We start from the raw sequence: 16,982 nt of genomic DNA, 5'->3' as shown, positions 1-16,982 counted from the left end.
CAGCTTCCAACCGCTCGCCTCCACACCAGCCAAGTCTTCTCTCAGATGTGTGCCTTGCTCAGCCAAACCGAATGACGTTCAGACCACATGACTTTGTGCACTCCTTCTGCGGAGCTCCTGCAGGCTGTGAGAACATGCCTTAAGATGGCCGCTGATTGACTTTCTGTCACCGGGGTCCATGCCTGCAAAGGTCCAGCCAATCAGAAATCATCCCCATGAATCCCCAGCCAATTGGAACCCTCGTGGAAGGAACAATAAAAATCAATGTACATCAGCTTCCACTCATCAGAGCAGTGAACCACCAACAATGATGAAACAAGACCAGGTTAAAACCTAGTATATGGCTGGACCTAACACACGTGATCCGGCTGACCAATGGTGTGACTTCATCACTCAGTCAGTCAGTCAGTCAGTCACTCACAGACGTTAGCGTTCGTAGGGCTGGCCCCGCTGTTGCGGTCCAGCCAAAAACCACTATATCATTTTAAGAGCCTATTTCTTCCATAAATATATTCATAGATGAATACATAAGAGAACGTACTCAATTATAAGTCAAGTACATTCGGTTACGCAAAAGCATAAAATCAAATGGAAATCCAGCATGAATCAAGAATTCATTCAGATAATGTTTGTTCTCCTGCCCAGTGGAGTTTGTCTCTCCATTTATTAATCATTGAAACATGAAAACAGATTTACATAAATAGCTAATAATGCCAGAAAATGCAGCGATCTCTTCTGCAGATGATTGTCATCTAATATAATGATATCTGAGAGGTAGACAGATATATATGTACAAATTATATGCTATTCTACAGCAAGCACAACAGGTAAGCCATCTGCACTGACATTCCTAAATATCTTACAGGCTATACACACACACGCACGCATGCACACGCACGTACGCACACACGTGCACACGCACACACACTCACTCACATACAGACACACACACACACAGCTTTACAATACCAGCCCCTAAACCACAGATTTATAGAATAAAGAAGCAGGTTTTGTATAGCGGACTGATCTAGGAGACCCTGGTTCTGTTCTACTGACCCCAGATCAGTAAAGCGTCAGACAAGATTACCCCTTCTCCAGACTCTGGTCAGAGGCCGCAGAAAACGCCCTTATTTGAGAAGGGAAAGGAGAAAGGCCCCATCCATCGGAATTCTCAGACTAACTTCTTCCGTGCCCCAGGGAGGGGCCTAGCGCAAAGTTACATCCCCGGACTCGCCTGGTGGCCTCCCCCAGGGAAAGCGCCCGGACCTGGGCCCATGATGGCGGCGATCAGGGCCTCGGGGGCACTGAACTCGCTCCCGGGCGTGCAGGGGCTGCGGAGGCGGGCGGGGCCGGAGGGGGACGGGGAGGCGGAGCTGGGGGACGGGGAGGAGGAGGAGACCAGGCGCTCCCTCTTGCCGGTGGCGGCGGTGGCGATGGCGGGGCGGGGGGAGGGGCTACGGCGGGCGGCATCGCGGGAGTGCGGGCGCAGGTTGAGCCCCTTCAGGCTGGGCAGGGCGGGGCTGCGGCTGCGGCTGCGTGGGCTGGGGCTGCGGGACTGCGGCTGCAGCAGGACCAGCGTGCTGTCGTCCTCCGAGCTGCTGTCCGAGCTCAGGCTGCACGCGGGCAGCTGGACCTGCAGCGGGAGAGGAGGGGGGGGGCGTTTCAGAACCGGAGCGTTCCCATGACGATCAGACAGGAAAGGGAAGTGTAAAGAAGGGAGAAGGTCGTGACCTGGAAGGGTTCGGTCACTCCCACGATGGTGCTGCTGTGGTTGCTGTAGTAACCCAGGATGTACTCCCCGCTGCTCTTAGGCAAATCCTCTTCAGGGAAAGTGACCTGGTGGCACGGAGATCCCTGTGTCAGGACATGCAGGTGTGTGTGTGTTATGTACGTGTGTGTGTGTATGTGGTCTGTGTTTGTGGTGTGTATGTGTATGTGTGTGTGTGTGTGTGTGTGTGTGGCATGCGTGTGTTTGTGTGGTGTGTGTGTGTGGCATGCGTGTGTTTGTGTGATGTGTGTGTGTTTGTGCGTGTGTGCATATGGTATATGTGTGTGTGTGTCTGTGTGTGTGTGTCTGTGTGTGCTTACTTGGTGCTCCTGAGACAGGTAATCAGACTCCTCCTGCTTGGCCAAAACATACGCAACATAATCCTTATGATGCCTGAATCCCACCTGGAAAAATAGCCACAGACGCTGATACTGACCCAGACACCACTGCACCATAACAGCACAACAAAATTTAGTAAACCTTACACATCACATCAATTACTAAAAGAAATCGCTCTGACTTTTCCCTTATTTGTATGTCGCGGGTAGCTCCGAAGTGCCCGCCTGGTGCAGTCGCCATGGTTACCTTGTACAAGCCAATCCAGTCGGAGGAGCTGCGGGAGAAGCCGGCGGCCACCACGAACCGAACCTGGGCGTCCGACGGCCGGCACCACCCCCCCTCGACCGCGAGCGTCACCAAGGGCACGTCCACCTTATAGGAAAACTGAGCAGACATGATTAATTCATCATAAACGTCAATTATGAATGAGCGTGCGCACTTAATAATGCATTAATTCAACACAACAGCGCGTTGCTGTTTCGTGTAATCACGTTTAAATGTTAACGTTCCATAATTCATGTAAATGTATTCTATTATAGAAGCATAGCAGTAATATAGAAAGCATCACAACAGTATAGACGGACCTGGGTCAAATACGTATTTGTTTTGGATTCAAATACTTTTCTGTGCTCTATTGATCTTGCCTGGTGTAATTGAGCCTGCCAATATGACCAAAAGGCGGGGTTTTGCACTTTTTGAGAGCATTCCATCGGTTCCAATACACCAGACAATATCAGTCAAGCGTAGAAAAGTATTTGAATCCAAAACAAATACGTATTTGACCCAGGTCTATAGTATAGTAGAGTATTGTCTGTTGTGGATGTCTACCTTGGATATATTGCACACAGAAAAGTTGCATGAGGCATTTTGATTGGGTTTGTTTTTCCACAGCAAGGGTCAGGATAGGACGGCGCTCCGAAAGGGGGCGGAGCTCCGTGCAGGTGAGGCTGACCTGTAGGGAGAAGTGGGCGGAGACGGGCTTGTGGTCGCTGACGGTGAAGCCCATGTGACTGCGGTAGGCGCGCTGCGTCACCTTGACCCCGGCGCTCAGCCACGACGTCAGCCCGCGCTGCAGAGCGGCATTGTGGGAAGGCCCGGGGGAGGCCGACGCCCTGAGCCGCCACAGGATCCGGTCCGTCCAGGCCGGCTTCCGCTTCTTCGCACTGCGGAAATGGAGTGAGGGGGAGAGAGAGAGAGAGAGAGAGGGAGAGAGAGAGAGATGGAGGGGGAGAGAAAGACAGAGAGAGGGGAGAGAGAGAAAGAGAGAGAGAGACTTGCTTCTTCAGCCAGTTTTTTGCTGTATAAACAGGACTGTACTGTACTTCTGGTTTTGCACACTCATACACACACACACGCACACTCATACACTCAAACACGCACACACACATACACACACGTTTGTATTGCTATACTTGTGAGGACTTCCCATTGACTTACATTCATTCCGTAACCTCTAACCCTAACCCTAACCCCAACCACTACATGCCTAACCTTAACCCTAACCTTAACCTAATTGTAGCCCTAACCCTAAGTCCTAACCCTAAAACAGCCTCTTGAACTTGTGGGGACCAGCAAAAGGTCCCCACCTTGTGTAATTTTCCTCATCTTTCTATCCTTGTGGGGACATTTGGTTCTCACAAAGATAGCAATACATGCCCACACACACACACACACTCAGCTCCATACCTGGTATCATATGTGTGTGTTCCCACATCGAACTTGTAAGTGGGAGGGAACTGAAGAGGCCCCTCCATAAACCCCTCCAGAATCCGAGCGCTCTGCTTCACCATGTTCAGCTGAGAGAGGGACAGACAGGCTCCAGGTCACATGTTCACTTGCAGCGCAAAATACCATCTGGAGACTGAAGAGTTATCTGACCAATCAACTGACAAGGCCAAAGAGGTTGAGATCCCCTGATAGGGTTTTAGGGTCTGGGGCCTGTTTCACAAAGCAGAGCCCTGTATCACTTAGTTGGATAACTGCACTGAGTAAAACCTGGATCCCTCCTAAATCTGGAACATGGACTAAAGTAAAATCAGCTGCTTTGTGAAATACCCCCCAGGCTTACTGAGTTAGCCAAATAACTGCATCGAGTAAAACCCGGATCCCCTCCAAAACTGGAACATTGACTGAAGTAAAAAGAGCCGTTCCGGGTTTTACTCTGTGTAGCCATCCGGCTAACAGGCCCCAGATCTGTCCGGGGACAGTGTCTCAGTCAGCAGTGTCACTGTGTCGCCCTCTAGTGGTCCATGTGCAGTAAGACGCCCTTATACCTGGTCTCTCTCCCACAGCAGTGAGAGTGTATTGTTGTCGATGGCGCTCTTTACAACGTGCGTGTCATAGCCCTCGATCCTGAAGTTCAGATCCCCAAACCAGAAGACCACGCTGTGGAAGAAAACGCAAGACATGAGAAACAAAATGTCCGCCAGGAGGGCTGGCTCTCCCGTAAGGCAATCTGGCTTGAGAGACAGATGGAGTGAAATTAATTTAACAGCATTAACTGTGATTATTTAGAAAGGGTTATTATTTTTAATTTCACATTCTATATTTTTATTATTCCTTGTTGTTCTCACATTTGACAAGCATTTTGAACATAATAATAATAATAATTACATTATAGGCATTTATCCAGAGCAACTTGCACAACTTTTACATAGGATTTACACTGCATCCATTTATACAGCTGGATATATACTGAACCAATGCAGGTTAGGTACCAAGCGTACAACGGAAATTGAACCTGTGACCTTTAGGTTACAAGACCCAGCTCCTTACCCATTACACTACACTGCCGCCCCTAATAAGGTGCTAGTAGCCGGTGAGCTCACTTATGGTCCAGCACTCCCATGGTGACTCCGCCCTCAAACTGCTGCTGGTGCAGGATGGTCTCGAAGTCCTCCATGCGCTGCTCGGCGTTCTGCATGTGCGCCGGCAGGTGGCAGTTCAGGAAGCAGATGGGGTGGCCAAACACCGTCATCCTCGCGCTTACACCGCCCTTATTTCCCTGGGGGAGGGGAGGAGCACTCAATACTCACACTCACACCCCCTCCTGTGGGGACAGTGGGTGTGTCTCTCTGTGCCAGTGGGTGTGTCTCTGTAGCAGTGGGTGTGTCTCTCTGTGTTAGTGGGTGTGTCTCTCTGTGTCAGTGGGTCTCTCTGTAGCAGTGGGTGTGTCTCTCTGTGTTAGTGGGTGTGTCTGTGTGCCAGTGGGTGTGTCTCTCTGTGTCAGTGGGTGTCTCTCTGTGCCAGGGGGTGTGTCGCTGTGCCAGTGGGTGTGTCTCTCTGTGTCTCTCTGTGCCAGTGGGTGTGTCTCTCCGTGTTAGTGGGTGTGTCTGTGTGCCAGTGGACGTGTCTCTCTGTGTCTCTCTGTGCCAGTGGGCGTGTCTCTCTGTGTCTCTCTGTGCCAGTGGGCGTGTCTCTCTGTGTCTCTCTGTGCCAGTGGGCGTGTCTCTCTGTGTCTCTCCGTGCCAGGGGGTGTATCTCTCTGTGTCTCTCTGTGCCAGTGGGCGTGTCTCTCTGTGTCTCTCTGTGCCAGTGGGCGTGTCTCTCTGTGTCTCTCTGTGCCAGTGGGCGTGTCTCTCTGTGTCTCTCTGTGCCAGTGGGCGTGTCTCTCTGTGTCTCTCCGTGCCAGGGGGTGTATCTCTCTGTGTCTCTCTGTGCCAGGGGGTGTGTCTCTCGGTGTCTCTCTGTGTTAGTGGGTGTGTCTGTGTGCCAGGGGGTGTGTCTCTCTGTGTCTCTCTGTGTTAGTGGGTGTGTCTGTGTGCCAGTGGGTGTGTCTCTCTGTGTCTCTCTGTGTTAGTGGGTGTGTCTGTGTGCCAGTGGGTGTGTCTCTCTGTGTCTCTCTGTGTTAGTGGGTGTGTCTCTCTGTGTTAGTGGGTGTGTCTGTGTGCCAGTGGGTGTGTCTCTCTGTGTCTCTCTGTGCCAGTGGGTGTGTCTCTCTGTGTCTCTCTGTGCCAGGGGGTGTGTCTCTCTGTGTCTCTCTGTGCCAGGGGGTGTGTCTCTCTGTGTCTCTCTGTGCCAGGGGGTGTGTCTCTCGGTGTCTCTCTGTGTTAGTGGGTGTGTCTGTGTGCCAGGGGGTGTGTCTCTCTGTGTCTCTCTGTGTTAGTGGGTGTGTCTGTGTGCCAGTGGACGTGTCTCTCTGTGTCTCTCTGTGACAGTGGCGTGTCTCTCTGTGTCTCTCTGTGCCAGGGGGTGTGTCTCTCGGTGTCTCTCTGTGTTAGTGGGTGTGTCTGTGTGCCAGTGGGTGTGTCTCTCTGTGTCTCTCTGTGCCAGGGGGTGTGTCTCTCTGTGTCTCTCTGTGCCAGGGGTGTGTCTCTCTGTGTCTCTCTGTGCCAGGGGGTGTGTCTCTCTGTGTCTCTCTGTGTCAGGCGTGTTGTAGTCCCTCACCCAGTAGCCCCCCAGGCCTGTGCGGGTGCTCTGTGTCTGCACACCTCTCAGGAAGGGCAGGTGGGGGTACCTGCAGAACACCAGGAGCTGCACCCCCTGCATCCGGTGCGAGGTCACCTGTCAGAGTCACGGGAGAGTCACGAGAGGGAGAAGGAGGGAGGGACAGAGAGAAAGAGAGAGAACAGATGGCATGGAAAAGAAGACAGCTGGGAGGGGCGTTTCGCGTCATAAAAAATGTAATATCAGACCCAAACATTGCGGCGAAGCAACGTCCCACATCTGCCCTGGAGGTGCCAAAGACACACCCACCCCCCCCACCCACCCCCACCCCCCACCCCCCCAGCCCCCACTTCCCATAATCCCCCGGGAGCAGATCTCTTCCAAATCCTGTGTATATACATGTGCGCTTTGTAGTATAATTCCATATATAAAAATCCAAAAGCAAAAAAAACACACACATGATTCCATCCCTCTGTTCTGTGAAGGCAGCTTGGCTTCACAGCTCGCCAGGAGATATTTAATTTCTACCGGGCAAAGTCGAGCATGTCGGGTCCCACGGCCTCGTTCTCCTTCAGACAAACCTCTAAATGATTCATAAACAAGCCCAAAAAACAGAGTGCGCACAGACCAGAGGGGCCACAGGCAGTGTTAGCAAGAGAGGTGATTGATTTTGACTGTGTATGCCTCAGTGAGTCTCACACACACAAACGCAAACACACACACACACACACGCACCATCTGCAACGCTCTCTGTTTGTTTCCTGCGTACAGTCTCAGATGGTCTCCTCGGTAGTCTTAAGTGTTCTGATTGCTCGCTCAGAGTGATGTGTGTGAGTCCCATAAGGACGAGGATGGAAACAGGACTGACACGCACGGAAACCCTATAAATAGAGTGAAAGACACACTCTCTCTCTCATTCTCTCTCTCTCTCTCTCTCTCTCTGGACTGGATATCTCTCTGAGAGAGAAGGAGAGAGGGGGGAATGTGAGACAGAAAGGTGTGTGAAGGAGAGAGGGAAGTTGAGAGAGAGAGAAACAGATGTTTCTTTTACCTGTGTTTATCTTTCTATCTCTACTTCTGTGTTACTCCCATTTGCCTTTTGTACTTCTCTTAATTTATCTAACTTCTTTATAGTGCTATTGTACTAAATTGAAATTTATTAAAAGAATTTGCGCAATCTGAATTTAAACTGCCGTTTGATTGGAAAAAGAAACGGAGAGAGAGAGTGTGTGTGTGCGAGAGAGAGAGAGATAAAGAGAGGAGCGTAAATGTTTATTAAAAGAGAAAAGCCTCTTAAATGAACGCTGCAGTTGGCCGTAATCATTGTGGTCAAAGGGCTGTGGCGTCCCAGGCAGCGTAATGATGGAGAGAACACAGGCTAAAGCAGATGGACCAGGCTGCTGCGGAGAGCTTAGCGGTCCAATTGGATTCCACTGGAAAAGGAGAGGTTATTACCCCGCTCGGAATCTCCGGGGGTCCCTTTAAGGATTTCACTGACACACATAAGTCCACACTGACCAGCACATATCCGAAGCGGGACAGGCTGTCCATGCAGAGCTCAGTCCACTGGTCTGTGAAGAGGACGTCCTTCAACCTCATGTTGATCATGGAGTTCACCTCCTGCAGCCTGAGAGAGAGAGAGAGAGAGGCAGAGAGAGAGAGAGAGGGAGAGAGAGGCAGAGAGAGAGAGAGAGAGGGAGAGAGAGAGAGTGAGCACAGCCTGTCCACAGAAACCGGCTGTCACAGGCAGACCTGGCTGCCCAGAGAGGACAGGCTGTGCTCCCACAGCGATCAGGGGGCAGTGGAGACAGAGCTGCATTTCCTCACAGAATGCACCAAACATAAGGAAATAAGAAAGAACCTGTTCTCAGAAATTTCCCAAATTAAAATTATATTGAAAAACTCCTCTACGTACTGGGGGAGAAATCAGAATGTGTGGCATTAGCCGCAAGATATGTGGCCCCCGGCCACAAAATGGGGGACAACCAGCGAAGAACCATCTCTGTTATTTGTTTTGTTGGTAGTTTTCCTTCTTATCGTTGTCCTTGTCATTCAGGTTTGGCTTTGGTTATTTATTTATGAATTTAAATAATTAATTTTATTCCACTGTATTAATTATATGTCCTGTGTGTCATTGTTATTTGCTTGTGAATTGCTTTGGTAATATTGTCAATATACATTTATGCCAATGAAGCATTATTGAACTTAATTGAATTGAGAGAGAGAGGGAATGCGGTAGAGAGAGATAGCGACAGAGGGAAAGATAAAGAGGGACAGAGAGGCCGGTAGAGAGAGATACAGAGAGAGAGACAGAGAGGAAGATAGGGAGGGGCAGAGAGGGTGGCAGTGAGAGACAGAGAGACAGACAGAGCGGCAGAGAGATAGAGAGAAACAGGGAGAGACAGAGAGAGAAAGAGGGAACGAGACAGGGGGAGGGAGAGGGAGGAGACAGGGTGCACTGCTTCGGGCTCACAGGCTCAGTTTAGATGACTCAGTGGAGTATGTAAGTGCACTGGCAGCGCTCGGAACGTACGATAAAACAGGAAGTCCAGTCCTGGGGGGGCGGGGGGCTGAAGTTACAGCGTCGGCTCTTTTCCGCGCGCTTCAGCACTTAACCGCGTAAGTAATTGATTGGCGCCGGTCCACGCCCGCGGCGTTCGAGGCCCGGGCCGCACGCGGCCCGCTGACTGAAAAGGGAAGCCACAAGAGCCAGCAGCAGACAGCGCTGTGCCCCTCCAGGACTGAAGCACGAGAGCCCTCTCATAAAATATTAACCGCCCGTCCTTTGATGAGAAGGGGGGGGGGGGGGTGGAAAGAGGGAGAGTGGAGGTGCGGTGAAAGGGGGAGAGGTGCTGAGAAGAGGAGAAAGACAGAGGGAGGTAAGAGGAGGAGACAGGTGGCGAGAGGCGAAACTCACCCGACCACGTACATATCGGTGTTGCCGTCGGCAACATCCGGCCCGAACAAAGAGGCGATGTCGTCGGGCGGAGCAGCTGAGCCCACGTTCCACGTGACTATGTGCACCCTATCGGACAGCAGGGAGGAGGTCATGTGATTACGTGTGTCACTCTGCCAGCATGTTGGCTACAGTATAGCAGGACCTGCTCTCCAGAGGGACGCTGGCTCACCTGAACTCCTCCAGTTCGCTGCTTGTTTTGTCCTTCTGGGGCGGGGTGTGTGCGGAACCCCCGCTGGGACTGGCCTTGGGAGGTGGGGGGGCAGGGAGCAGATGGGCGGGGCCAGTGGGAGACAGCCCCGCCCCCGAGCCCCTCCCTGCATGTGGGGTAGCAGAGCTGGAGACGGATTCAGAGGGCCAAGGGGGCATGGCTGTGGGCGGGACCCCGAGTCCTGTCGGCCTGGGCCGAGCAGTGGGCGGGGCTTTGGGCGGGGCTGCGGGTGTGGCTATGGGTGTGGCTAGGAGGCCCCTGGGACTTCGTGCCCCAGAAGCAGCTGTGGTGACCGGGGCGGTTATTGAGGCAGTACAGCTGACTGGACCTGGCAATAGGGGTAACACATGGGTACTGGCTGGGGCAGTTACTGGAGCTGAATGTCTGGTGGGAGCTGGCGGAAGAGGTAGCACTGGGGTAGTTTTTGGAGCAGAATTACCGATTGGACTTGGCGACAGGGTTAGCGCCGGGGTAGTTTTTGGGGCAACGGGGCTAGTCTTAGGTGGCAAAGGGTGGGGCGCAGAGGAATATATTGGGACAGTTACTGGGGCATAATTTCTAGAGGGAGCTGCCAGTTTGGGTGGTGCTGGGTTGTGCGATGTGGGTACCGGTACTGGTACTGGCATTGGAACTAGCACCGGTACTGGTCCAGAAGCTCTCGCTGGCTCCCTCCGGGTCTGTAGTGCTGGGTCCATACCTCCGGCAGAGCGCACCAGAACACCGGGCTCACCGGGCTGAGTGAGGGACGCGGACAGGCCCACGGGATCGCTCGCTGTGGAAAGGCAGAGGGACGTCGGCGCGAGAGAGCCAGAGGACACGCCGCCTTAGCGCAGCGTTCCGGTCAGGGCAGCAGGAGAAGCTAACGCTGCACGAGAAGGCACGTTAGCGGGCGAACACAAACCCAAAAACGGACACACTTCCTGTTGTGTGTGATAATGTCGGAAAACCACAGTTGTTTGTCGGATTTTGCGCATGGAGGTGTTCTTGTCCAGACACTTGCCATAAATGACCAGGCACAGCCCACATTTCAGTGCAGGCAGAGCCCGTTAATCAATCGTGAACATCACAGACATGGCCTGGGAGTGTGCAGAAGTTTCTGGAAATAATTGTGTGTCAACACAAGGAACCTACCGCTCATGACCGACGCACCCCAAATTGAACTGAAATTTAAGAGGTTGGATGTATTCCAGAAACTCAATTTTTTGGGCAGGGTACTCTGAGCACCATACAGGCTCCCCTGAGGTTGTATGTGTGAGAGCGCAGGAGAATCTATCTCCTCTCACATTCACGCTAATCTCCGTTAGCAACCGACACCACATCCACGATGTCTCTCCGTGACGAGACCACCGCAGACCTCGGCCAAACAGACAGCCGAAGTTTCACCTTCGCATCCTTCCCAAAGCCGGGACTGATGTGTAACACGCAGAGACCTTGGACTGAACGACAGAGAGGAACGGAGCCTGTGAGACGGGACTGGCATTCCCTCCTTCGCTGTTCGTTGTTCTTTGTTTAGCAGAGAACAGCGTAACCCTCGGCAGAGATAAACCTCATTGTCCGTGGATTTAATACGAGCCAGAAGAGAGCTACACAAAGGAACGTGAGCAGATCCAAAGCGGGAATGAGGAACCCAACCACTGCTACACCCCCCCCCCCACACCACACACACACACGCACACACACACACACCCCAGCCTCCACGGAATGCAGATCTCAGGCAGGTACAGGTGACAGGAGTCCCGGCCGCTGTGATGGATATGTCGGTGGCACAGTGCTGACTGCGCACACGCGGAGACACGGACGGGCAGAGGACACGGGCGAGCCACTGCGGCCGACGCCGTCCTGCCCAGCCTCCTCCCAGAGACCGGGGGGAGGGAGCGGGGAACGGGAGGCCTCTTCAGCAGCAAAGGCTGGATGCAGTGAATCTCGTGTACATCATCAAGGGCGTAATCTATAGGCTTTACACCCCCCCCCCCAATATTACAAAACAGCAAAATAACCCCCCCCCCCCCAATATTGCAAAACCGCCAAATAACCCACCCCCAATATTACAAAACCAGCCAATAATAAACAACACCCCACAAACCCCCCCCCATATTACAAACTGGCTAAATAACCCCCCCCATTAATATAGCAGGATGGTGAGAAAAATAATTTAGTATAATAAAGATGGGGATTCCAAGTCGTGACTGGGATATGCTGATCAGTAGTCTGAAGTACAGCACTCTCCCCTCAGGATTAGATCATTTCACAGCTGTTCTTTTGACAAAATTTTGTTCTGGGGCAGCATGCCCCCCCCCCCCCCCACAGGGCCGCAGTTCTCGGGGTCTATGAATTTCAACCCCCCCTCAATATTCATACAAAACTTACACCCTTGTGTGTCATGGAAGTATAGAAATTGTACACTGGGAGTGCCCGATCCTGTTCCTGGAGATCTACCATCCTGTAGGTTTTCACTGCAACCCTAACAAAGCGCACCTCATTCAACAGCTAGAAATGTCATTGAGCTGCTAATTAGTAGAATCAGGTTTGCCAAATTAGGGTTGAATGAATGTATGAGTCACTGAATTTTAGACAGCACTCTTCCGAATGCTCAAAGAGCTTCACAGGGATGAGTGGGAACTCACCCCACCCACCACCAAAAGCAATAGCACCAGTGGTGTAGCACCCACCTGGGTGATGCACAGCAGCCATTTTGTGCCAGAACGCTCTCCACACATTAGCTAAGGTGAAGAGGTAGAGTGCATTTTTTAGCCAATTAAATGAAAACCTACAGGTTTTTTAGATGGTAGATCTACAGGAACAGGATTGGGCACACCTGTTGTACACAGTCTCTGATGAATAAACAATATTTAAAAAATCATTTTGAGTCAACAGGACGTGTGGCAGCTTCACCCTCTATGAAATTCATGAAGCCTCAAACCCCTGTCTCATTCAGACATTGCAGGCGCTGATCGCAGGCCACCACCAGGGGCTGCTGACAGGGCTGCAGACATGGAGGTCCCCATTAGCTCTGGTGGGGTTTGTGTAACGTTGTCTTTTCACACTCCTCAAGTCCCCATAAACCCCACACACAAGGCCAGGTTTTTAGTATCCCTGGTGTAACTGAGTCCCACCTGGTTTGGAATGCCCCAAAGTTCTCTGCATCTACTAAGACCTGGAACCCTAATGAACCATGTAAAAAATTGTTCCAGATAATTATTGGTGCCAAAAATTTCCCACAATAATTGATCTAAAAGAGGCAACGAATAAAATCAAAATAACCTCCTTTGGTTAACACCCATTATTTTAAACTATATTTCCCAGCACCCTGTTGGCTTTCTTTGTATCAAAAGCACAAAGCTTAGATGCTGAGAGACTTCTGAGAGAATCTGTTACTTCTCTCTTACTTCTCAGAAGACTTTTCTTTCTGCTTCATCTTCTCCCATGTGTTCAATTTTTAAAATACATTTTCATTTGCCAGGCTTCCACCCACTTCTATATTATTTCGGATTCCGTTTGAAATTTTGAATTACCATGTTAGTTTCAAAACTCTTTGCTAAATCCCCAGTGTATCATCTTGCATGACTTTGGTTGTCATCATGTAGAACATCAAGCATTTCAAAGCACATCACAGTATGAGGAGGCGACGGCGGAGGGAACCTCAGTCCGGAATTACACCGGAAGTGGATCGTTTGCGTAGCGAAAGTGGTGAGAAGCTCACTTCCTTTCGGCACCCACGCTAGTGGACTACAGCTGTTACACAAGCCTTGGTCAGGCTGCCAAGTGTGTGCACAATATGTAGTGTACTTGACTGTAGTGTGCACTATGTGAACTATGGGAATGTAGTGTACACTATGTGAATGTGCTGCGTCCACAGTAATTCCAGCCTAACAGCCCTACTGCCGTAGGGGGGAAAGCAGGCTGCTCAGTTTCACCACACTCACAACCGCCGACGGTCAAACAGAGAGAGTCCGCACGACAACCTTAAGGAACGCAACAACCGCAACACCTGCTAGATTACAACAGACCCCGGGCAGGTTCTCACTGAAACCACTTCACTGCAAAGAAAGAGAACTGAAAATATGTACCGTCACGGGGTCGTCTGGGACTATCACAGCGCTGGGAAGGATCAAGAATAGTTTTAAAGTTGGTAACACGTTTCCTGTAGCTGGAAATTCAGTCTGGCGGAGAAGCTAATGAAGCCCTTTTGTTCGACGTGTCAGTGTTGCTGCGCCGCGGAGTGGGAGAGCAGGGTTCGGTTTCTCCTCCTGCAATTAAGCTCTCCGCCCCCCTGAGAGTCCTCTGCTCACCATAACAGCGAGTCAGCCGCCTAATGCTGTAACTCCACCGGGTTAGGCGTCGCTCTGCGGTCCAGTGTGGTCATGTGACGCCCTCGTAGACCACGTATATATATATATACGTATCTCTGAGTTAGGGAAAGGCTCATTAACGTTAATATCGTCCCAGCCACAGCCCCCGGAGTGGGAGGAATGGCCAATGAGAGAGCGGATCGATGAGAACGGTCAGTAGCCCTTGGTTACTGACTCGGTAAACCAGTAGAAGCCAGGCCCCAGCGTCTCCATGGCAGCACAAGACTTGTGGGAAAAGTGTGGTTTACTTGCCTGGCAGCCATCCGCATCCAGAGTGCTGCGCTTACATCTGAACTTATAGGTACTCAGTAGCCCAATCACAGAGCCCAATTTTCACTGGGGCACCTGAGGTCCGATTTCTATAACGAGTCTGGAACTCCACTCTCACCTGTGAGTCTTGAGCCCAGAGTCCAGCACTCTGACCACTACTCCACACTAACCACTGTCAATCAAGGTCCAGACTGTAGGGATTTTTAAAGATTAAAATACCAGGTGCTTCTTTTTTTGTTTGTACAAGATTTTATATCCTTGTTCGTGTTTTCATGCGCCATCAAAAGTTTATAATTTTGGTTACGTGGTGGCTTTCAATATTCTGTGAAAAATTTCAAACAAGATAGCACTAGCGCACATTCAGATGCCACAGAAGGTGTTTGGTGATTGAGAATGAAAATGAATTTAGTGTCTCTGCAGTATCGCCCTCAATAGAGATATTCTCTGGGGATAACGGCTATCTGCAACTGAAGAGAGGTTGTGGAGTGGGATGTGACTCGTAGGAAGGGCTCGAGGTCACAATATGCCCTCTCCGTAGAATGCAGACTACAGGCATCAACTCCTACATCACGTCAAGTATACATGGAAAAAAAAAACAGCAGCAACAGATATTTGAGGACAGATGGGATTAGTCACTATAGAGACAAGAAATGTGTACCGCTGAATTATGCGCTATTAAAAGTAAAACAACTATCACAATTGCACAGACTAATTGTCTGTACAAAAATGATCATTATGTGGCATTCAGGGTCGCGTAGCCTACAGCACTAGCACGTCATAGCGTTACCGATTTCTTACCTTCGTCCCAGCGCAAGTTAGGATAATGCCGTTTTTCTGATGATTCCGGCTGACCCAATATGCTGCTTACAGGTGAAGACGACGTTTTTTTAAAAAAAACAACTTGGTCCAGATATCTTATCAAATTAAAATATCACAAACCATAGCTGCGTGTCCACCCACAGGAGCGTAGAAGTAGAATGAGGCTTTTCCAAACGTGTCCTTGGACAGGATCTATAATACCGGGAAGAAATCCAGCACACTTGCTTTTACTTACGGAGGGGTGTCTGTATTCCAGCGTGCGGCAGACTGACGCGGCACGAGCAGGTGAGCGGCAGCGGGGCGGGGGGGAAGGGGGGAGGAATCGCGAGGCGCAGGTCCGTGCACGAGCGAAAGATGCAGTGCATGAATATGTGTTGAGATCGACGCTATCTGTCCACGCTTTTGAGCTGAAGGGGCACCCTGCGTAATGTGATTTCAGAAGTGCGTTGGCTCGTCCGCAGATCCATAAACTCAAAGGAGACTAGTAAAAAATGTCCTTCGTATCGAAGTCGGTCTCAGGTTATTCGTATGCTCAGACGCCTGGTCTGCGACGCTATGCTGGTAAGTGTCTGTCCCGCGAAGTCACCTCCGTGTTCTAAATTGCCCTCCACCGGCTCACCCACGACCGCCAGTGACAATGATGAACGAACTCGAAATAAACATCAAATATCCGTGAAGGCTGTTGAAAGATGTCCGGGAGGGCTGAGAGGGCATCGCTAACTGACAGCCAAGACCGGAGTTGACTAAATAAGCATTCATTACAAATAAAACGTAGTCTTTTAGTGTTGCCTTTCTGACACGTCCGTACAAACCAACGGGGGGCATAATTGAGCTTGCGGTGTTCAGAAAATTAAAGGGACCGGTTTCGAGAAAATAAAACCTACATTACCTCTTCCATGCATGCCAAATACTGCGGAAAAAACGCCAGCAATTAAAATCACCAAGTTATGATCGCATGACCTGCATTACGAAGCGCAATTTAAAAAAGCTTATAAAGCCATTGTTCATGTACATACACATTTTAAACCATGGAAGTAAATGTGTGGGGTTACTGTCATAGTCTAACGTACATTTGTGCTCTTGCTGAGCAAATCATGTTAAATATAACAGTTGTTAGATTTTAGATGTCACCAGAGGCAGTTACGTAATGGAACAGACACCCGGCGGCGATGCAGAAACAGCGACAAGACACGCGCCTGGATCACTTCACTCCACAAGTTTAGCGAAGTGTTGCATTTAAAGGGGCAGAAATGTAATCAGGACGACGTCGAAAATTACTCAAATGACGAGTTTTTGTACCACTTAACGCACTTGTCTTGTACTGTGTCTTTAGTATTAATTTTAAAATAAATAAACGTTGTTGACATAATTTCTTGAATGCCATTTTCCAGCTGCTTTGTAGTCACAAAGGCGATTGAGCCTGCTTTCCCCCCATACCACTCTTAAAGGGTATTGACACGAGATGTATTTAAGGAAGCTCTGTGTGCGTGCGTACGTGCGTGTGCACGTGGTATGTTTTCCTCTTTCGGAAATAATATGTAAGACGGATATTAATATTCTCCAAAAATAATGCTTATTGCAATAACACTTTTTTTTTCCTTCTGATAACTGATTTAAACACTCCCACACTGGACAGACTTTTAAAGCAAGATGCTGTGTCACCGGCAATGTAGTGTAGGCCTATATGTTCATGTGGCCTTATTTATGAAGGGAAGACATGAAGACAACGAAGATGAGAGAGTAGGCTAACTGAACACAATAAAGTGCTATTAGAAAACAGGATACAGGATCTCTATTCTCCCATGGCAAAACATTTTCCTGATCACAGCCATTCTATCTCTATAGAAGGTTTTATGAACAGAAATTACTTCAAGGTGAGTCCTT

General features: G+C 50.2%; 1 protein-coding gene across 2 annotated transcripts; it reads right to left on the bottom strand.

Moving 5' to 3' along the window:
- Nucleotides 1-628: 628 nt before the first annotated feature.
- On the bottom strand, nucleotides 629-16,254 carry LOC135239657 (inositol polyphosphate 5-phosphatase K-like). Of its 2 annotated transcripts, none has more exons than XM_064308484.1 (13): nucleotides 15,078-16,254; nucleotides 9,622-10,432; nucleotides 9,411-9,518; nucleotides 8,012-8,120; nucleotides 6,494-6,610; nucleotides 4,936-5,111; nucleotides 4,381-4,492; nucleotides 3,794-3,903; nucleotides 3,060-3,270; nucleotides 2,354-2,491; nucleotides 2,089-2,172; nucleotides 1,732-1,836; nucleotides 629-1,633 (listed from the first exon to the last, which is right to left on the bottom strand). In XM_064308484.1, exons 2-13 carry the CDS (start codon nucleotides 10,353-10,355, stop codon nucleotides 1,217-1,219), a joined length of 2,421 nt encoding a protein of 806 aa, XP_064164554.1. In that variant the 5' UTR covers nucleotides 10,356-10,432; nucleotides 15,078-16,254; the 3' UTR covers nucleotides 629-1,216. The 2 variants fall into 2 exon arrangements, with proteins under 2 accessions (XP_064164554.1, XP_064164553.1); XM_064308483.1 differs by having other exon boundaries at nucleotides 15,334-16,254.
- Nucleotides 16,255-16,982: the final 728 nt, after the last annotated feature.

Source organism: Anguilla rostrata, chromosome 14, assembly GCF_018555375.3.
Source record: "Anguilla rostrata isolate EN2019 chromosome 14, ASM1855537v3, whole genome shotgun sequence".
Taxonomy (NCBI): Eukaryota; Metazoa; Chordata; class Actinopteri; order Anguilliformes; family Anguillidae; genus Anguilla; species Anguilla rostrata.
Note: the sequence above shows the minus strand (reverse complement) of the source record. Positions and strands in the feature narration are given on the sequence as shown.

Coding starts and splice junctions, on each gene's coding strand:
- LOC135239657 (XM_064308483.1), bottom strand. CDS start 15,463: ATGCACTGCATCTTTCGCTCGTGCACGGACCTGCGCCTCGCGATTCCT. Junction 9,519..9,621: donor AGCGAACTGGAGGAGTTCAG/GTGAGCCAGCGT, acceptor GCTGTCCGATAG/GGTGCACATAGTCACGTGGA. Junction 1,837..2,088: donor ACCTGTCTCAGGAGCACCAA/GTAAGCACACAC, acceptor CCGTGCCACCAG/GTCACTTTCCCTGAAGAGGA.